The 22,293-nt window shown below is 40.3% G+C and overlaps 1 protein-coding gene across 1 annotated transcript in view; it reads left to right on the top strand.

The window, feature by feature from the left end:
• The window catches only part of WASL (WASP like actin nucleation promoting factor), an 81,536-nt gene that overhangs the window by 42,931 nt on the left and 16,312 nt on the right, over window positions 1–22,293 (top strand). Inside the window, exons 3-6 of the mRNA XM_054022976.1 lie at window positions 2,577–2,663; window positions 3,355–3,451; window positions 9,288–9,311; window positions 21,208–21,379. Coding sequence (XP_053878951.1) covers window positions 2,577–2,663; window positions 3,355–3,451; window positions 9,288–9,311; window positions 21,208–21,379 — 380 coding nt within the window. The remainder of the gene's footprint in view (window positions 1–2,576; window positions 2,664–3,354; window positions 3,452–9,287; window positions 9,312–21,207; window positions 21,380–22,293) is intronic.

Consider the following 22,293-nt stretch of genomic DNA (forward strand, 5'->3'; position numbering starts at 1 on the left):
TTTATATTAAATGTGATATTTCCTTGAATTGTTCGTATGAATTTCATAAAGGGATGTTATAAAGTGAGTAATGCAAGAATTATGCATAGTAGAGTTTAGTAAGACTTTGATAAAGTCCCATATGACATTTTGATAGCAAACTAGGAAAATATGGTCTTGATGAAATTACTATGAGGGGTGTGTATAGCTGACTGAACGACTGTACTAAGAATCAATGGCTTACTGTCAAACTGGGAGGACCTATCAAGTGGCATTCCACAGGAGTCTGTGCTGGGTCCAGTAATAGCTAATATTTTTATTAATGACTTGAATGATGGAATGGAGTCTTCCTATAAAATTTGTGGATGAGACCAAGCTGGGAGGAGTTGTAAGCACTATGGAGAACAGGATTGTAATTCAAAATGATTTTGATAAATTGCAGAATTGATATGAAATCTACACTATGAAATTCAGTAAAGACAAATGGAGAGTACTTCACTTAAGTATGAAAATCAAATGCCAAATACAAAATGGGGAATAACTGGCGAGGCAATACTGCAGAAAAGAATCTGAGTGGTGTAGTGGGTCACAAATTGAACATGAGTCAACAGTGTGATGCTGTTGTGAAAACGGCAAATTTCGTTCTGGAACGTATTTAATAGGAGTGCCATATATAAAACATGGGAAGTAATTGCTCAGCTCTGCTTATCACTGGTGAGGCCTCTACTTCAGTTGTGGGCACCACACTTATAGAAAGGATGTAGACAAATTGGAGATGCACCAGAAGCCAGCAACAAAATGATACAAGGTTGAGAAATCATGACTTATAAAGAAAGGTAAAAGAAGAAACGTGCAGTTCTAGAGAAGAGAAGGCAAGGAATGAGGGAGACACAAGTTTCAAATATGTAAAAGGTTAACAAAATGGACAGTGATCAGTCGTTCTCCCTGATCAAGAAGTAATCCTCTTAGTTTGCAGCAAGCAGGGGTGAAAGTAAGCTGATATGGGCCAGTTTGGCATGCCGGTAAAAAGTGGCTGCTAGTACCGGCCCATACCCAGCTGACCTTAAAGCGCTGCCCCTTTTGCGCCCCCCGTTGGCAGCCCTGCCAGATCCCTACCGCGCTGCCATGGCAGAGGATCCTGCTTAAAGCGCTGCCGCGGCGTGGGCCAGGTAGTGCGGATGGGCTGGCTGGGGAATGCTGACCCCCCAGCCCCACCCCTTCCGCCCAAGGCGCTGGCCCCCGTACCGGTAAGTCCTGTGTTTTTACTTTCACCCCTGGCAGCAAAGAAGATATAGAAAGCTCTTCCGAATATCTAACCTAACCGTAAGGATAGTTAAGCTCTGGAACAGGTTACTAGTGAGGTTGTGGAATCCTTATCCTTGGAGGTTTTTAAGGACAGGTTAGGCAAACATCTGTCGGGGATGATCTGGGTATACTTATTCCTGCCTTAGCACAGAGAGATGGTTTAGATGATCTCTTGAGGTCCCTTCTAGCCCTATGTTTCGATGATGGGGAAGGGGAGGAAATTGTAGGGGGCATTTTTCATATTTAAGTATGCTGTATAACTATCTGATAGTTTTAAATTCATATTTTAAATTAAAATATGTGACAAAGACCATTTTTATTTCTAAGCAGCCTTTCATCTGAGCCATAATTTTAAAGAGAGGCTCCTGTGAGCTGTTTCTAGAGGAAATCATGGGGAGTTGGTGCAGTGTCACTGGTATGCCAACTCTGAGCAGCTGTCTAGACCAGGGATCAGCAACCTTTGGCACATGGCCAGTCAGGGAAATCCGCTGGCGGGCTGCGACGGTTTGTTTACCTGCAGCATCCGCAGGTTCGACCGATCGCAGCTCCCGCTGGCTGCGGTTCGCTGTTCCAGGCCAATGGGGGCTGCGGGAAGCTTTGTGGGCCAAGGGATGTGCTGGCCGCCGCTTCCCGCAGCCCCCATTGGCCTGGAACGGTGAACCGTTCCAGTGGGAGCTGCAATCGGCCAAACCTGCGGATGCTGCAGGTAAACAAACCGTCCCAGCCCACCAGCGGGTTTCCCTGACAGGCCACCTGCCAAAGGTTTCTAATCCCTGGTCTAGACCATGTAAGCGTCACAACCTGAGAGTATCTGTTTTGGAAAGTGCTGAATAAACAAAAGTATACCCTATAGCACGTAGCTGTACAACAGATTTTCCCATTCTACACTGTCAGTGTGTCTCAATTCAGACACACAAAGCTTTCAAAGATGCCTAAATCCCATGTTCGAAAGAGACTTGAGCACTGAGGATCCATACGTCTGTGATTTTTGTCACTTGATCATTAGTCACTGGATTGAGACCACCTATTCTTTGGATATTGAACTCTTGTATAATATAGTAACCTGTACGAATAATTTGGCTTTCCTGCAAGCTCCAATAATCATCTGACTTAGATTGTAAGCTCGGTGGGGAAGACACCATCTCTTCTTCGTGTGTGTACGGTGTCTACCAAAATAGGGCTGTAGTCTCCAATTGTAGCCTCTGAGCACTATTGCAATACAAGTTTGTCTAGTCAGTCTTTTAATAATTACTATCTTCAGTTTTCAATATCTGCATTTCTTTCCTTTCCAGGATGGGAAACTATTGTGGGAGCAGGAATTGTACAATAATTTTGTATATAATAGTCCTAAAGGATATTTTCATACCTTTGCTGGAGATGTAAGTTTCAATATTTACTTAATTCTTGAATAGCTATTTTTAAAATGTTTGTCCTGCTTTTTTTCTTTGTACAATAGCTTCTTTTAATATCTCATGTTTTTCACCTTTCACTTTGTAAATCACGTAATTGTATAAAGTACACTATTACCTATATCTTCTTTCTAGCAACTTGTTGCAGATTTAATTATAAATAAGAACTTTTTCTAATGTCAGTGATAAAATAGAAAATCTAAACTACAAATGGAACAGGAACACCTCTTTAGTGTGCTCTTTCTCTGGCAAAGAAATAACACCTTCAAACTGACAGTTGCTTCATTAGTGTCACCAAACAAGCATTTTCAAGTACATAAGCAATTTTTATGTACCCTTAATATAAAATTTTCATTTTTGTCATTCTGTGTATTGGAAATATTGTTAAGATCTGACAAAATGTGGACTTCACACATCTTGTTAGGAAAAAAAAATCCACAATTTGAATATATTTTTTAATTGGACGTTAATATTTGCTTCTACATTCTTCACTTACAACTATAAGGTGATGAGTTTTAATCATTTCCAACTTATTCCTTCATAAACCAAATCTGTTCACTTAATGTTTAGAATATTTCATAATTTAAGCTTTTAAAAAAAATCTTTTAAACAACTTTCTTGATCTCTGTGGGAGGGAAAAACTGATGATGTCTTCTTTCAGACATGTCAGGTTGGTCTTAATTTTGCTAATGAAGAAGAAGCTAAAAAATTCCGGAAAACAGTAACTGATTTGCTTGGACGACGGCAAAGAAAATCTGGTAAATATTCAATTTAACATGTCATTAAATTGAGGTTAGGCTAGGGGTATAGGGGGGATTAGTTGATACTTCTATATCTGAAAGCTATTTAAGGACTTAGTGCCATATTCAGAAGTTAGTTTCCCTGTGTAAGCTTATTTCATGTGTGTGATACAGAAAAATATAGAGTACAAATTTCATTAAGGGAATACAAAAATTGGTTCATCTTAAAGTCTCTTTGCAATTTGAGGCTCTGCTAATATGTGCTATTTGAAAGAACAGAGAGGAAGGGGTAAAGAAAGTTTACTTGTGAACTGGAAATCTTTATGTAAATTGTGGGCAAATTAAACTAACCAGCCATTCAGTTCTGGGGTTCTCTTAACTAACTCTACTGTTTAAATTTGGCCCAAATGATTAGTAACTGAAATCTCTTACTATCGGGTATGTCCAGTAGTCCATGTGAAATTGATTGTTGGCATCAATCCAGTTATTAGTGGAGAAATGTCTTATTCACCATTGGTAAGGCTACCTGTGTGTTATGGCATGAAATAATCACAGAAAATTTGATACTTTTTTTTCTTCTTTGAGTTTTTTCTGTGTCCGTGTCTCACCCCGCAGTGGCGGCTTCTGCAGCTCCTCTGTCCCTGCTCCAGGTGTTGTCTTAGAGCACCAGGTCACAGCACTGCTCAGGTATGGCTCAGTCATCCCTCCCATTATGACGGAGGGTTGGGTGAGTGAAACCTGGAGGGTACTGCAACTCCACGTGCACCTGGTTGCAACACCCAGAGCAGAGTGCTAGGTCCAGCCCCAAGTTTAGGGTTGTGGCTCCAGAGGTAGATGGTGCTGCTGCGAATGATTGATGTCCCTTGATGACACAAAGAGGATATTTATCAAAAATCAGATGGCAGTCAAGTGACTCTTCCTAAATTTACTATGACTGCGCCATTATTTTTTATTTAAAAAAACCCAAAAAAATATCTGCTGCCCTAACAATTGGTAATCAAATCAGAGGCCAAAACCTGAATACATTTAGAGGCAGAGCTCATTGCAGGATTGGAGCCTACATTTCTTTGGGTGGGATTCCCTAAATTGTGTAGGTTCCTAAATCTGGGTTTAAGCACCTAAGTCTCAGTTTTAGGCTGTGCTTCAATTCACAAAACTCCTACCAAACTCTGTAGGCATCTAAACTTGGCACCTGAATTTTCAAAGTAAAAGTTCCCTAAACATTTAAGTTTCTGCCTCTGGGTATATGCACTACTGCCTCGCTGTAGGTGTCTGGATACCTTCTCCCATCTCAGCCCCAGAGAGATTCACAAACTGGAGGAAGATAAGTGGTTGGACGCCAATCTTGCATGCAGGCCTGCTCTGGTAGCTGTGCTCAGAAGTCACCTACCAGATTGGATCCCATTCAGAATCTGATGGAGGAGATGGTAGGGGTGCCCCTTATAACTTTTAGCTTTTGTGGCTAGAACACTCACCCGGGATATGGGAGACAATACCCAGGTTCAATCCTCCTCTGTCTGAGAGAGAGTGATTATTTGAACAGGGATCCCCCATTTCTCAGAATTAGAGCTCAATGATTAGAGCAATGGGATATTCTGATGTGGGACTGCTTCAGTCTCTCCTGTTCAAGTTGTTCCACTTCAGATAAATAGTCACTGGAGCAAGGGGTCTGAACCCTGTGTCTCCCACCAAACTCCAGGGTCATTCCATAGCTTTTGCACGTGCATGTGCCTAATGACTCTTTGACTATTTTATTATTAATTATAAATAAAATAATGAGCTAACAGTGATAAGATGGGCACCACCATCACCTCCTGTTTTGTGTGAAGTGAGGCAGGCACCTAGTTCCTTCTCACAACAAACACCTTGGGTGCCTTTGCCTCCTGACTCCAGGAGAGAGTTCCCAGCTGTGAATCACTGGTAGAGAATAGGCACTTATCGCCAAGAGAGGATCGAGACATAGAACACACCGATTTCATTGGCATCTCCCATTGCTAGCTTAGGTGGCTCCTCACTGACCAGGCTGGCTTTTGTGAATCACTGTCTATGGTGCCTGTCTCAATTCATTCATTTTATAGGAAGCCTACGTGCCTAATTCAGGCTTCGAACTGCAGCGTTGTTCCTGAGATTATCTAGGCACTTAAAAGTTAGGCATTGTGACACTTGACATCACAATACTTAAGTCCCTTTGTGAATGTCCAGAGTTAGAACATGTTAGTGGGGTACAGTGGTGGAAACTTGTAGGAATGGTGCCTTGCTTTAACTATTCATTGGGTAAATATGTTCTCCAAAGCTATAAGCCTTGCAACTTTCACAAGCCCAAGGTTTCACTTTCATAAAGATACTACTACAAGCAAAGCAACATTTTAAAACTCTAAAAGCCTTTATTCATATATGGCTGCAGAGCAGACTTCTGCATGATGTTGGCCATGGTAAACTTTCTTCAAAAATACAGAAAAAAGATGATTTCATAAAAATAATGCTAGTTTTTAATATAGTATTTCTTTCATGTAAAGACACTTTTACTTTAGCACACAATATAAGCACGCCATTATTAACCTATACTGCTTTGTGTGCTTGAATTTCATGTTTTATGCACCATAATAACACTGACTTATTCATCCTTTTTGTAAAGTTTCTCTGTTTTAATTAAAAAGGCTACATAATCAACAGCTACTTTTTTTACGTTTTCGTTGATTGCTGTTCGCCTTTCTAATTCATTTCTAGGGTTTTTTTTCCTTTCATGTACAAAACTCGTGAAGTTCTCTGATCAAGCCACCAGATGGAGTTCTGAATTTATATACCTCAGACAGGATTTTATCTAATTCTGGGTGTTTGAATTAATAGCTACTGTATTTTTCACTTATCTAAAGACTATACAAGTATAGCTTGATTAGTAAATTGATATGCTTACGTATGCTTCTGATGAGTCTCCACCTTGATTCATCAGATGTAGAAATAAAATATTCTAATGCTCTTAGTGCTGTCTATGCACATGGTATTAGAATAGTCATAAAAATTGAGCAGTCTTGGTAACGGGTGATACTCTAGACTTCCCAGGAATTACTTTGATAATGCCAAACATTGGAATGTTAATCTTTTTCTGCTTTTTACAAGAATCCTATCACTCTAAAATATCTCTCAGAATAAACTTCACCTGGAACAGGTGCCACCTGACATATTGGCAAGTGGTCACACTGCAAAAATACTCCTGGCAGGCTCTGACTAGCCCACAGGACTACTAGGAAAGTTTCCAGTTGTCCCTTCAGGCTTTTCATCATTGGAAGAGACTGTGCAGAACAATTCTATGCTCTTGTGAACTAGGTCTTGGAGCTGAGGCTTGCACGTAGAATGCCTACTTGCAGCTTCCTGCTCTTCCTCGTTTTCTGCCAGCCTCTTCCTACTAGAAGTGCTGGGATGTGATAAGGACACTGATCTTTAACAGAGGTGCCCAGGACCAGCAGCAACAGCCACCCAGAGGTGCGCAGGAACTCATCTGGCAAGGCTAAATAGAGATTTGGAAGACAGGAAGAAGAGGGGAGGCCCCTGATGTTCCTTAAAAGGGAAAGAACATTGTGGAGGGGAGAGTGTAGCTAAGGTCTGGTAGGTCTGAGTGCAGGTAAACAAACAAACAAAAGAGGATAGATTGACTGGGTAGTAAACAAGAGGAGAAAGAAATTGAGTTGAAGGAATGGATGGATGGATAGAAAGAGAATCTGGGTGAAGGAAGGAAAGAATAAAACAAGAGAGGTAGGTTGGAGGGAAAGAACACCAATTACCAAACATGTTCTGATTGGGTGATTGGAGGTTTTTGGTGGTGCATGGCTGTGACTGACTCCTATTTAAGCACAGTTGAGAACTCCCACAAAACAAAAGTCTTAAGCCCATGTAGCTAAATGGATAAAACAAAAGGAAATAGGAGCAAAGAGTCTTTACTGTATTTTCTACCTCCACACCCAAGCAGTATTGGTTTGTGGAGTGTTAGGGAGAGATTTTCGTTCTAAAATGCTACAGGTTTTGGCTGGGAAGATAATTTAACCTTCTTGTAGACCTGCAGCCGTGTCCTTTGCTTCTTGTCAGCCCCATCTCCCTTTACCTCTCCTGAAAAGATATCCTTACCTGCCCTCACCTTAATTTCTGAAGGAACAGAACTAGAAGTCTTACATCGTCTCCCAATTTAGATCTCTAGAGTCATCTTAAAAGCCGCCCGTCCATTTCTAGAGTAACAGCTGGGAGCTTTTCTTTGAACATCTAACTGCGGGAGGAAAGCTGCCACTTCCCCCGCAATCCAGTTGCTACTCACCAGAGCTTTTATGATCAGTTTGTTGTCTTACTTGAAAATAGGTAGCTCTGAAAGTTTTAATTAGACATCCTGCTTTGAAGAAGTTAGTCATCTTAACTCCATACTTAATCAAAAATGCTGAGTACATGCCGCTTCAGTTGACTTCCTTTGTAGTGTGGGTGCTCAGTGCCTTTAACATCAAGGCTGCTTTCATTTAGATGACTAATTTTAAGCCAGAAACTTAAAATTTAGCTGCCTGCTGCATTGGGAGGGATAATCAGGAAGCTAATCTAGATGAATAAAAACACACATCCATTTGTGCAATAAAGTAAATCTAAAATAAACCTTCCCACTTTAATTCCAAAAAACAAATGAACTGATCCCAAATGTCTCACACATAAGCATTTACAAACAGAAGAGTGCATATGGGTGAAGAAGAGAATAATATTGTTGGAGGGAAAGCCATTTTAAATGGTAGAGTTCAACATCACAGCTGACCCCTCTGGTTGCTAGTTAAAGCTGTAGGTTGGTGGCCAAGTTGGCCCTATTTGGCTTGTTCAGCTTTAGACCTATATGAAATACTTGCAATTAAATTCTAATATTTCAAAATGTAATATTTTTTGCTTCAGTGGGGGACAGTGTTTCTTAGTGGATAGAACACTGGACTGTGACTTTGGGAGACCTGCATTCTAACCCCAGCCGAGCTACTGGCTTGCTGGGTGACGTTGGGCAAGTTGCTGCACCTCTGTGCCTCAGTTTCCCCATCTGTAAAATTGGGGTGATGCCTCTTTTATAAAGTTCTGAGATCTATTGATAAAAGCACTATATAAGCGCTTCAGATTGTGAGTAGTTTCACATAAATGACTAAAGTTGCATGAAGTCTGTTAAGAGAGGACTCTACTGAGTAGAGTGCATTCTCTTTAGAAGTTGTGCTTTAACAATCTTTGCATCAAACACGTTTTTTAATTTTTTGTTTGAAAACTAACATTATGTGAATACTTCACCGTACAAAATGTTAAGGCCTCAAATTGGCCTGAATCAAATTTTCAATTGGGGAAAAAAGATAGCTAGTTCCACACAGTCTTACTTAATGTAAACTGTTCAAACAGCTAATTCTTTCCTAATGTGGGTTTTATAGTTTTGTAACTTCTAATTTTGCTTGATGATTAGGCTCTCTGTGGCATATAATCTAAAGCCCTGACTCTCCAAAGACTAAGCATATGCTTAGCTGTAAGCATGAGAAGTCCCAATTGTAAACTCTTATAGGATCGGGGGCTCTTTTGATATATAAATGATTTCACTGATCTGTTGTGCTAAACTTTGTGTTTCAGTTTTAAGTCAGTTTATAAATGACATAAATCTGGTATTCTTTCCTCTGTTCTTGGACGATAGAACTGCTAAAATAAAACAAAACGGCAATTATGGATAATTTGTATATTACTAGAAGAATAAAATTTAGATGTAGGAAGTCTGTGTAGTTTGTAAAACTACAAATTATGGAGATGTGTGTAGTGTTGAAGAATTCAGTTTTACCTTTTGAATAAATACTTTTTTGTTTTGTCTTTTTAACAGAAAAAAGACGGGACCCACCAAATGGTAAGCTTTTGCATAGGGTTACTTCAATTCTTTTTCTTAACTCCTTCATGTTTAGACATAATCACTGACTTTTGGCTCTCTTTAACGTAACCTAATGGTTGTATTAACGTAACCTAATGGTTGTATTAAACAGTCCTGAAAGGATCAATTCCAGGAAATCAGAATTTTAATGTTTACATGATTACTTACCTGTACAGTAGTTCATGATCACTACCAGTGAAGATGAGGGGCAGCTATTGAATGAGATCAGAACTGAGGTTTGGAATTGTCTACAAGTAAGGCAAACCATAGATTCATATACAAACTGATTCCAAATCGCAGCAATCAAGTTGCAAACAAAAATAAAATCAGAGGGTGGGCCTTTTATCTTAAACAGGAGTGCTTAAGTCTTAATAGGCAGTGATATATTTTTTAACTGCGTAAAATTGACATTTTCATCTTTCACAAGTATCCACAAGGTTCTGAACTGCAACAATGAAATTGATCCAATTCTTGTCAGTTTTGTGCAGCTGCTTGTAAAACTACCCATTAATTTAGGAAGACAAAACTGCTATAGTTTACTTTGTAAAGTTGACTGTCTTCTCAGCTCAAAGTGCTATTAGAAACTTGAGGGCATGTGCTCAGCCTGACCTTCCAGAAAACTCTTTGAACCTATTTGTAGCATCTAAGATTACCATAACTGCAAACCCAGCAAAAAATCTACTTTTCTCAGGTCAGTTATTTTATGCACTTGACAGCACATTGTGTACAGTTGATTTCTCTGTCATGCTGGTCGTTTGCACTACCTTGTCTTCATGCTCAGTACTTATGAGACATCACTCTTGGCCCTGCTCTGAGTGGGAGAGCGCACATGCACAATTTTCTCAAGGCACTAGAGTTGCTGTTTGAGTTTAAGACTAGAAGAGTGTCTCCTTATCCCAGAATCTCTGCATGGAGCCAGGAAGTAATGGGCAGCCAGAAAAAGTCCCTTTTTTCGCTTCTCAGGCCTCTGTCCAGGGTTGAGGAGTAATGGGAGCCTGTGTATATTCAGAAGTCCCTCTTCAGTTTCACACAGCGATGGCAGTAGGGTGACCAGACAGCAAATGTGAAAAATCGGGACGGGGGTGGGGTAATAGGAGCTTATATAAGAGAGCGACCCAAAAATCGGGACCCCTGGTCACCCTAGATGGCAGTGAGGAGAAATGGGGGCTGGATGACTTGCCCCTTCACTCCCAAATATTTTTCAAGGATTTGGGGAGCATCTAGCACTAAATGGGGTATGCATAACAACCCTAGACTGCTCCATAGGGTCTGGGGAGAAACCTTGAACAGTCAGGTCAGGACAGATGCTTTTCTTTTTCACTTCTACTGCTACCATGGACTGGGAGAGAAGGGAGGCAGTGGGTGGTGTGTGGGGATGGAATCCTCCATAGATATGGAGAAGGCAGTCAGGCATTAGACTGCAGGGAGAAGGGAGGCATGCTATTTCCACCAGAAAGACTTGAAGACAGAAGTGGGGTAGCCGTCAGCCTCTCCAGGGGATTTGAGGAAACAAGCAGTTACATAAGGGGTGGATCTTTCTGTCAGATGGTAGGAGGAGGCACAAGTATGTGCACAGGTGGAGGTGGGGGAGGGGATTACCCTCCACCTCCTCCCCCCCCCCCCGATATCGAGCACACTGGGAGCTGAATGGGATTGAAGCTGGAAAGCAGTGATTCATGGGAAATGATTTTCCAAGAATGTCGTGCAGGAGGGAAGCAGTGGAACAAGTCCTGGGGAGGAGTTTGGAACCTGGTTGGTCTCATGCCAATGCTGCTGCTGAAGAGGCTGCCACATAGGAGGCCCCCAGGTCTGGGGAAGAGCTTGAGAAGGAATGGGCCGAGCATATTTGATGTCTTAGGCCTGCTCAGTCTTCCCTGCTGAAGACATGTAAACATCAACATCAACAGGGAAGCGGAACTGTCCCTCATTCTTCTTTTTAAAAGAAGAAAAGATTTTAAACTGTAACACTTATTGAAAGGTTTTGCTATCAGAATTCTTTAAAGTAGCTGGTAGCAGAAAAATCAGACAATATTAATTTCATTCCAAAAAAGTTTTCTGCAAAATTTTTTGGTTTAAGCCCCTCATTAATTTCACAGCTGTCCTTGCATTTTGTGGAGAGCTCACAGAGACCAAATCAAAAAGACCTTTGGACACTCAAGGAGACTTAACCCTTTGCTACATATAAATGTTCTAGAGCTTTTTGATTAGCCTGTGTAGCTTTCCTGCCTATGATCCAGGGCCGAGCTATGACAGATAATACTGCAGCAGTGTTCTACATGAACAAGCAAGGGCTTGATTGACCTCCCTCTCTGTCAGGAATTGGTGCATTAGGCCATCACATCACCTCATCTGCTAGGGTGCCAGAATTAGACACCCTAGCAGATCACTAAGCAGATAGTTCTCATGAGATCGCAAATGTTCAGTCGAGGATTCCAACCTACAGAACACTTCCACCAGTGAGATCTCCTAGTAGTGGACTTGTTTGCCTCAGAAGCAAGTGTCAATTTCTGTTCCAGGGAAGGTCTGAGCCCTGGATCACAATCAGTTGCTTTCCTTATCCCAGGAGACTTGAGGGTAATGTATGCCTACCCACCAATTGCTCTAACATGAAGGGTCTTGAGAAAGCTTAAGAAACCTCTCGTGGTAATAAATCCCGGAAGCAGCAACTTGGCCCAGGAAACTTTGGTAGGCAGATCTGATGAGTCGATTCAGCCATCACTAATGCTACCGCTAATTCCAGTTTCCCAGAACAATGAAATACCCCAATGACCGCAGCTTCCTGATAGTCTAAACCAGATGCTAGACGCATGTTCTATGTCACCACATGGAATGCGTTAACACTGAACAGCATTGGGTACAGGACAGTTTGTCAAAGAACTCACCCATTACAAAATCATCATTGTCACAGAGGCCCATTTGCCATAAAGCAATCAAGTTACTGTTGAAGAAGCAAAATTCCTCCACTACTGAACTCAGGGTGTGATATTAGTGCAAAAGTAGAAGCATGGGAACAAAAAGGCATTTTCTGGCCCATTGTAAAACATGACCATGAGATCTACAGCAACCCCCTGGCTGATGAAGCAGAGGATGGCCTAAGTACAACAATCTACATCTTGCCTACAGAACCATCAGCTCCCTGGCTGGCAGCCGTAAAAGCCTTCTAACATCATTAGTATGAAACCAGATTGCTGTCCCTGCTCATCAGTGGACGAAGTTCTGGACAGATGGAAAATACATTATGAAAGCATGTTGAACCACAGAGCTGCTGCTGACTGTCCAGAGCTATGTGACCTGGCAAACCACACAGCTTCAGATGCTCAAGTGATAGAGGATCAGTGTTAGTCCCTGGAATTACAAAAGGGCATCCAAAAATTGCAGAACAGACTTGTAGCGGGACTTGATGGTATTCCACTCGAGCTGATCAAAGGTGCCTTGGAACCAGTGAGCATTGGCCTGCATCAACTATTGTTAAGTGTGGACATCAGAGTAGCAGCAAAATGGAAAGATGGCATCACAGTGTCCCTGAACAAGGGCAAGCATCTCGCACATTGTGGTGCACCTACAGGCCAATAGCATTAATGGTCCCTGGAAAGGGGTTCATTCACATTCTGCTTGGTAGGATGCAGGTGCTCCTTAATAGGTATTGTTTGTGTACAGCAATCAGGTTTCACTGTTGGATGGTCAATGATGGAAGCTGTTCTTACCCTCCAGCTTCTGGTTGAGCTGCATCAAGAATTTAACCACCTGCTTCTCCTGGCATCTGTCAAAATTAAAATGGCTTTTCATTCCATCAGCAGGTCAGCACTTTGAATCATACTGATAATTGGCATTCCAGATATTCTAGGAAAGCTAGTGCAAAACCTTCACACCAGTACCGGTGCAAGAGTATGCATTGGTCCTCAGTTTTCACCACTTTTCTGTACAAAATCAGGTGTGTGGCATGGATGCATTCTCACCCCGCCACTATTCTGTTGAGGTGCTGACTGGATATTGGAACTTGCTGATTCATACATCAGAATCAGTTTGGTCAAGAAACACTCACCAACCAAGATTACATTGACGACACTGCCTTGCTTGTGGAAGAGACTGAGACCTTGGAGGGTAGATGCTGTCCATACTATGGGATTAAATGTTCTATGGCAAAAGACCAAGGTACAGAACCTTGGAGTTGGGCCACCAGAGCCCTCAGAGGAGGGGTGCTTGAGTACTGTGGAGAGCACTAACTAGTTCATCTACCAAGGCTGCAAGTAGAATTCAAATAGTTGCAGCAAACCAGATGTTCTTCAACGAATAGGGCTTGCTGCTTCTTGTGTGAAGTCCATGTCTCATTTATGGATATAAATACGTTTGAGCTGAGACAAGGATCTATCAAACCTGCGTGCTGCCGGTATTGTTATGCAGAAACGTGGGCCCTCTTACAGGCAGACTTGGATCAGTTAGAGGCATTCCATACACGCTTTGAGCACAAAATCCTGAGCATAGAGTGGTTTGACTTCATGTGAAACTTCATGATCTCGCTCATTCTATTCAGAAGTCATTTTGCATGCTCTTCAGATGAAGGAACATAAATCCACACCATGTAGAGGTCAAGCATAGGAGTTTATTACATACAGCGCTGATGGAGTGTTACCTTGCTTATTAGGCTCAGAGACACTGTCAATCAATTGATTACAGTAGAATATATGGCTTTTCCATGGGCGGGGGGAAAGTGACGGGGTAGGCAGTTCCACACACCCCGGGATAGGTCTAGCAGCAAGACAAGATAACAGTCGCCAATGGTTAAAAGGTTACATAATGTCTCTGCCCATGGTCTCAAGTTAGCAAGTTAACATTTAATTAATACTTTGATAAAATATTAGTATAAATATATATACATGTTGAATTCTGATTTGGGGTCCATAGGAATGAAGCAACTCCTTTGATTGTCCAACAGGTACATTCCTAGGGGTTAAAGCAAAGAAACAGTGAAAGTATATGGCAATAAAGATTGTCTTCCTTGTGTTTTAAGGCAGGCATTGGTCCCTGGGAAAGGGAGTTGGGAGGAGGCCCTATCTTATACTGACATGTTCCATCTTTCATAAACTCAAGGTTGGATGTGTGGGAAGAACTTTTCCCTACAGGAGAAACTAACACAATAGGAACAGGGATTCTTTGTTCAATTTGCATCTCGAATCAGACACAATTATTTAGTTCTCCGCTCCAACACCTGGCAATTTGCTGACTAGTCTTATTTTAGCAAAACAAGATTATCTCTTTACCCCAGCTTTCTCTTAGCTGATCACTGTTTGGTAGGCCTCTGGTCTCTTGACCAAACTCTGGACTTTGGGTCTGGAAAAGAGCTGGCACAATCCATATACCAGGTTGTTATATAAAATGCACATGGATTTTAACCCTTCATCAGCCATCTTGCCAGAATGGACAAAAACACCCTAGCCACTAGTCTCAAACTCTCTATCAGCATACAAAAGGGGGTATGTCCTGACCCCAGCTGTTGCCACCTGCAGGACCACCCTAGAGATTTGTGAATTTGCAGGATTGAAACAGATCTGTGAACTTCACTACATAATGTGACACCATCAACCGTGGTCACTCTGGCTGATGCAGTGGTCTTCAGTACACTATAGGTGTTTGATCACCCAGTTACAAAAAGGCATACTGTATTCTCACTCACAAAGGTAGGTAAGTTCCTGAGGGGCCTAGTCTACTCATTTCCTCTAAGCTCCTCTTCCTTCCTGGGATCTCAGTGCACTTTCCTCTCTCCGGGAAGATGGTATTCCTAGTGGCAATTACATCAGTCTGCAGAGTAAGGAAGTGCAGCCACTCATGAGTGGGCCGTCATACACTGTCTTCCATCAAAAACAAAGTTCTCCTTAGGCCTATCCTAAATTTTTACCAAAGATGTTCTGTCTTCCGTCTGAATCAGATGATCCATTTATCTTCAGTCTTCCTTTGGTTGGCATGGGAATAAGGGAAGGATAGACTTTACACCTTGGATATATTTGCGGCCCTCTCCTTTTGCCTTAATGGAACTAAATTATTTGGGGTCTCCCCAAGGCTGTTTGACCTTTATCCATAGGATGTCAAGCAATATCCAACTAGACGCTTTAAGTGGGTCGCTAATTGTATTGGGGCATGTTATAAGCTAGCTAAATTAGACCTTCCTTTACACACAGATCTTCACCTATTCTGAGAATGCTCGGGCATCCTCTGCAGCTTCTTTGAGAAATGTACCCACTTCTGATATTTGTAGGGCAACTGCATGGGGATCATTACATGCATTTTTTTAGGCATCTAGGTCAGATGTCCATTTTGGCAAAGCTATTCTAGAGTCACTATTCAGGTAGACACCAAGCACCCTCCTTATTTACGTCATTTCACTGTTGTAAGTCACCAAAGTGGAATACACATGGAAAAGCACTGAAAGAAGAAAACCGTGATTTACCCTACAGTAAGTGTGGATCTTTGATATGTTGTTCATATATATTCCACAACCTGCCCTCCTTCCTGCTACTACAGAGTCTGATAATACCTGGATTCTGTATTGGTGAAGGGCCTGAAGGCTAGTTGGCCCTCTCTACACTTTGTTCTCAGGAGGAGGAGGTACTAGGGTCTCAAGGTTCAGGGATGGCCACAACAAATACTGCTGGTCAAAATATTCTCAACTTGAGATGTGCAACGGGTGCACCAGAACGGAACACCTATGGACAACTCACCTCTAAGAACCACAGTTACTGTAGGTTAAGTAACTATTCTTTCCTATAACTTCCTCCAGCTCCTAGAAGGGTCTAGTAAAAAGCAAAAATACATTTCCTTTTTCTAGGAAAAAAATTATTTTACTTTGTTTCTTTTCAATGCATAACTATATTTTTATAAAAGATTTTGTGAACTGGAATATAACCATTTTTTTATATATATAAACACACACACATAGTATGAAATCCTGGCCCCGTTAAAGTTAGTGGTCATTGATTTTACTGGGGCCAGGATCTCACCCAAAATGTTTCTCTGAAGCTTTCTGCACATGTAGAGAAGGCTGATTGTAGAGCTATACTTCCAATAAAAAAAATCCTCGGTTTTGGATGACCTTTTTGATATTAAGGATTTAAGATTTCAAACAGAATTGCGGGATTAAAACCAAAGTAGCATTAATGGTTATGTAAAATGCATTAGCCAGTAATTTCCTGGGATTTGTTTTACTCTCATTGGTAATAGCAAAGTCTCTTTATGCAAATTGAAGGAGTTGCCGTGGTTATACTGACATCATGGTAAAATTCTGGATCAGAAAAGAAAGGGATTTGTCAGAGAATTAGGTTTTGAGAGATTCTAAGAACCACGTGGTACAATTTTTATTTCAGCTCTAATACATTACTACAACCAATTAAATTTATTCTAGAGTTGTCTGCACTCTGGGACAGATGACATGCAAAGCTTTAAAATACAGAGAATTCTATAAAATACAAAATACTGAAATGTTTTGTACTACTTTTTCTGGAGTCTCTTCTGAAGATATCACAGATATTAACATCAGTGGATGCTTAGGGCCACTATATTGTCAAGTACTTCCAAATGATGAGCTCTATTTGCCTCTCTCATCTTCATTTGTTGAGCTGTCTACAGCTGATGGGGAAGGTGCATGTGTTATGATGGGGAAAATTTTGTTGGATATAAATATGGCAGTACTAGAAGAAAATGATAGTTCATTCAGAGGTTCCTGTATTCCTCATGGACAACTAAGGTCTAAACCTGGTGGTAAGCATTCTCATATGGCTAAAAATTATTCAGTGAATTTTGGAATGGGTATTGTTAATATCAGGGAACCTGACTAACATTTCAAATATTACAGCTGAATAAAGATTAATTATGAAATTATCTAACTCTTTGAATGGACAGCCATTTATAGTTATAGCATTTTACATACAGTGTGTGGGCAGAATATATTCAATATACTGAATATTTGAAGATTTAATCTTTCTGTCAGAAAAGGTGAGATGAAATGTTTTGATCTCAAAAGAAAATGCAATACATTTCCCCCTGCTCCCCCAAGACAATGTTACAAGTTCCATTTGATTTTTGGAATAATTCTTAAGAGTAATATATTAAAACTACTGCTATCATGCAAATGCATACCCATAATCATGAAAACTAAGAGTAAAATCAATAGTTAAATAAGATTTATGTAGTGACTTCATTTTGAAATTCATCTATATAAGGAAGCTTGTAATTGTTAATGCATCATGTAAATATAAATGTAATTTCATTTTGGCTTAAGATTTGGCTGTGAGTCAGTGAGCTTCTTTTAAAATACTGGTTTTAAATGTGATCTACAAAATCCTGTCAGCTATAGCAGTATGTCCTCACTGCCCCAGTATCCAAGTACTGAGTATACAATTAGTTTGAATCTTATCTTTTTTTCATTTATATTTAGTAAGTCTCTGAAACAATAATACACAAGCTTTCTTTCAAAGGACAGATTTCAGGAGTCAAACAATATTTAACATATTCAAGGCTGTTCAGAGAAAAATCTTTCCCTGCTAAGGAAAGTCCACTAAAAAAACAGGCAACTAAAAAAGGGGACCTATTAGCTAATACTACCAAAAATACATTTGAATAACCTTCTTATCTTAAGGAAAATGTAAGATAATTCCTGAATTCATTAGTATCAGGAATATCTGTATTTGAATGTAGTCAGTTGCCTTCAGAAAAGAAGTTCTAGTTAAGCTGAAAAAATAGAGCACTCAGTATTATCAAAGTCAGATGTTCAATTTATATTTAATATTACATCCAAAACAACTCTTAGAAGAACATATGCTAAAGTTGCAAAGTCAAGTACCCAAAACTTAAGAAATGCCAGAATTAAGGTTTCTTGTGCAACTTTAATCAGTCACCTTGTGTGATTGTATTTGCTAGACAGCCAAAGAATATTGAGACTAGTGATCCTAGGTTCAGTTCTAAATTCTGGAGAGGAATATCCTGTAGTGACTACACACTGTTCTGTTTGTGTCTCTTTTCTTCCTCCGGCCTGGTCCCTTCTACCTCCTCCCTGCCAGCTTGTCCAGTCTTCTTTCTGTTCCCCCAACCTCTTCCCTCATCCATCTGCATTCTGATGAGGCTGCTTCTTTCTCTATGCAGTCTGGGAGCCAACAGGAGGGGCATTGAACAAAAGAAAGTCTTGCTCTCATTTCTGGTGCCAGTACCACAACAGCCCTCAGTTGCGGTGAGGTCCAGTTGTTGAAAAAGTCCTGGTCAGCCCTGCAGCTTCAGGATGGAATATGCTCAGCCACTCTGGAGATGGCGCATGCGCCGACTGGTCAGCACTAGGAGCAGTGAGGGATGGATTTTGGCTGCCAGCCTCTAACAAACCTCTATACTGAACATGTGCAAACCGACTTTTCAGTGGCTTATAGCTTGGATAAACTTGGGCAGACTTTCATGGGGACTGTAAAATGCACATCCCTGGTACTATGACAACCCGCTGCCAAACTTCAAACTCCTGCTCCAAAGCATAGAGATGTTAGTGTGTCAATGAAAAGTTGTAGGAATTTAACCTGGGTAAGACCAATGTTTTTCCCAAATTTTGTTTTCTGAAATGGCTGAACTGTTTTAGCCAATACTTTCCAAACCCAGGTCTGCCTGAAGCATATGTGGTTTCAGCCCAAAAGATTAAAGTTTTCTAAAGTTATAAGCAAATGAAAATAGGGTCTTATAATGCAAAGTGTTGAGCAGCCTTAACTTTCAGCTTTGCTATCAGCTCCACCTATAATTAATTGAAGGTGGAGAGAAATAATAGACTTCTAGAAACGCAGACAGGTGTATTTGGAAGATGACTTTTTTCCTACAGTGAGAGGTATTCTAGAAAAACAAGCTGCAGATTTACCTTCGTTTCCGTACCTTCGTTATTCAGTTTTTATCATATGATGTGTTCAAATTGCCCATGGTTCAAACAAAATTTAAAAATTGAAGCATTTCTAACACTATAAAGGATTTTTAAGGATATCTGATACATTAGGTTATATTCAGTTGACAGTCATTTGATCCACCACTGCCGTACCTTCCTGAGCTTGAGCAGGGACTGGCTAGAATGATCTTTGTGGCTGCCATTTACTTACAACATTAAAGCCCAATCCTGTGAACACTTGTACTGGAATCGAGGAATTGCCTTACTTAATCGGACCTTGAGGCTCATCTAGTCCAGTGTCCTGTCTCCGATAATGGCCAACAGAATTCAGAGGAAGGTGTAAAAACACTGTAGGAGGTATACGTGGGATAATCTGTCATATTAAGTCTTGTTCTGGTATCTAATAGTTGTAGATTAGCTTGGGCCTTGAAGCATGAGTTTTAATGTCCTTTCCCAAAAATTTTCATGTGGATTGCTGAACTGAGAGAGTAAATGTTTCGGAATCAATGGGACTACCCATGGAAGTAAGCATAAAACTGTCTCATATGTCTCCTTCCAGTAACCAGATTATTCACCAAACCCTGCTTTTTAAGGCTGCTGCTTCATCTGAATCTGTTTTTTCTGCATCTGTTTGTTTGGTCAGTTGTGCTACAAGTGTATATTACAAGGAGTAAGTAATTCTGAATAGCTCTAAGAGCTTAATTGGGCAACTCAAAAATAATTTGTGGCACATGAGGTGTGACCACTTTACTAAGAAGAGTGCTTCTGTAGAACTCTAGTTATTTCCTAAAAACCTATGGCCATGGAGAAATAGATCTGTCTTTATAAAGCCCCTTTAACTTGCACTGATGCATCATCAGTTGAACCACTACATTAATATCCTCCTCTTGATTGACATAGTACAAAAGAATGACTCACTATCAGCATTGGTTTGTATAGATGTACAGGTATATCCTCAGCTGGTAAATTCTCATAGCGCCATTGACTTCAATAAAGAGATAACAGCTTACACCATCTGAGAATTTCATAGAATATGAGGGTTGGAAGGAACCTCAGGAGGTCATCTAGTCCAACCCCCTGTTCAAAGCAGGACTAATCCCCAGACAGATTTTTTGCCCTACATCCCTAAATGGCCACCTCAACGATTGAATTTGCAAACCCTGGATTTAGCAGGCCAATGCTCAAACCACTGAGCTATCCCTTCCCCCACATGTCATGACTCTCCTCTACCTTAGTATCCTCTTTATTATAGTGGAAATATTGATTGGATGAGTCGGAGGACCAAATCCCTACTCACCTTACTCGTCAATAGGGCCACTTATATGAGTAAACTACGTTGGAATTGGCTTTGGGAGAGTTGTTTAATTTTTGGCTGTTCTCAATCGGAAACAGAGTAGCTATCTGGCTATCTACTATCCTTTTTAAAAATAGATTGTCTAGGGTTTAGTGAACATCACAAGCGTCCATCACAAAAATTTCAATCACGGGCTAACACTCTGGTAGTCTGAGGTTTCTTGTCTCTAGAGATCAGTTGTTTGCCATGATATGGTGATAGTGGTAGTACACTGCTACTGACTATATAGGGTTTAGTGTTCCCTATTTGAAACAGATCTATGTGCAAGCAAATCTTACTGTTATGCTTCAGTGAAAATCATGGAATGAACGCGTTTTCTTACTCTTGATTTGTTTGATTTCTTCTATACAAAAATGACACAAAACAAATGTCCTGTTTGTGAAATTGTTGTGGCAGTACCCCCAAATCAGATTAAAGTTCAGTCCTGTATAATGAATAATTTATCTTGAGCCTCTCTACTGATTCGTAATCTACTTACACTCAGAACTCAAGCAAAGTACCACGTTTGGGGAGCAAATGGGTGCAATATCTATATGTCAGCAATACAGAATGATCCAGTTGGTAGGTTAAATGTGTGATCCACTTTGGTTAAGTATAGTAGTGAAATCCGTGTCCTCTCTTCATAGGTCCAAGTCTACCAATGGCAACTGTTGATATCAAAAATCCAGAAATTACAACTAACAGATTTTATAATTCACAAGTCAACAATATTTCATATACCAAAGAGATCAAGAAAAAAGGAAAAGTGAAAAAGAAGAAATTGACAAAGGCAGATATTGGAACTCCAAGCAACTTCCAGTAAGGACACTTGTATTACTGTTCATTTCCTGCTTAGAAAAACAGTTCAGCCACATAAATATGGCTTGTTTAAATGGTTGTTAGCAAATTAGCCCTAAATTTCAAATTGACTGCTTAATCAACAAATCTCTTAACATTTTGTTAGGTATCATATCTTTTTATATAGCTTAACAGTTCTTTTCTAATTTAATTTCTTTTTACACATGAAATATGTTAGATCCTATTTCACATATTATTTTTCAAATTTCACAGTCATACTATTTTAGGTTAATTCTTATCAGTTTCCTGAATTTAACAGGATTTAATTTCAATGCTTTTTAAAGTGCATTATCCACTCGTTAGAAAAGGAGAAGTAATGACAGATAACACCAAGAAGACTGAGGGGTTTAATGCCTGTTGTGTTTGTCTTCCCAAAAAGGTCCATCGTGACCCAGATGCTTAACACAGTATTAATAAGGAGGAAAGGAACACAAGCTAGAGTAGGGAAAGAACAGGTTAAAGAATATTTAAATAAGTTAGATGTGTTAGTTTGCAGAGCCTGATGAATTTCACTCTAGGGTACTTAAGGAACTAGCTCAAACAAACTCAGAACCATTAGTGATTTTCTTTGAAAACTCATGGAGGACTGGTGAGAGTCTCAAAGGACTGGAGATGGGCAAACATGGTAGCTATCTTTACAAGGTGGAACAGAGGGGACCTGGGGAATTATAGACCAGTCAGCTTAACTTTGATACTCAGAAAGACATATGAATAAATTGTTAATCAGAAGATAATACGGTAATAGTAGTATTTGTCAAGAATAAAGCATACCAAACCAACCTAATTTCCTTCTTTGACAGGTTTACTGGCCTAATGTATAGCGGGAAGCAGTAGAAATGATATATTTTGATTTTTAGTAAGGCTTTTGACACAGT

The sequence above is a fragment of the Malaclemys terrapin genome, chromosome 1, assembly GCF_027887155.1.
Source record: "Malaclemys terrapin pileata isolate rMalTer1 chromosome 1, rMalTer1.hap1, whole genome shotgun sequence".
Classification (NCBI taxonomy): domain Eukaryota; kingdom Metazoa; phylum Chordata; order Testudines; family Emydidae; genus Malaclemys; species Malaclemys terrapin.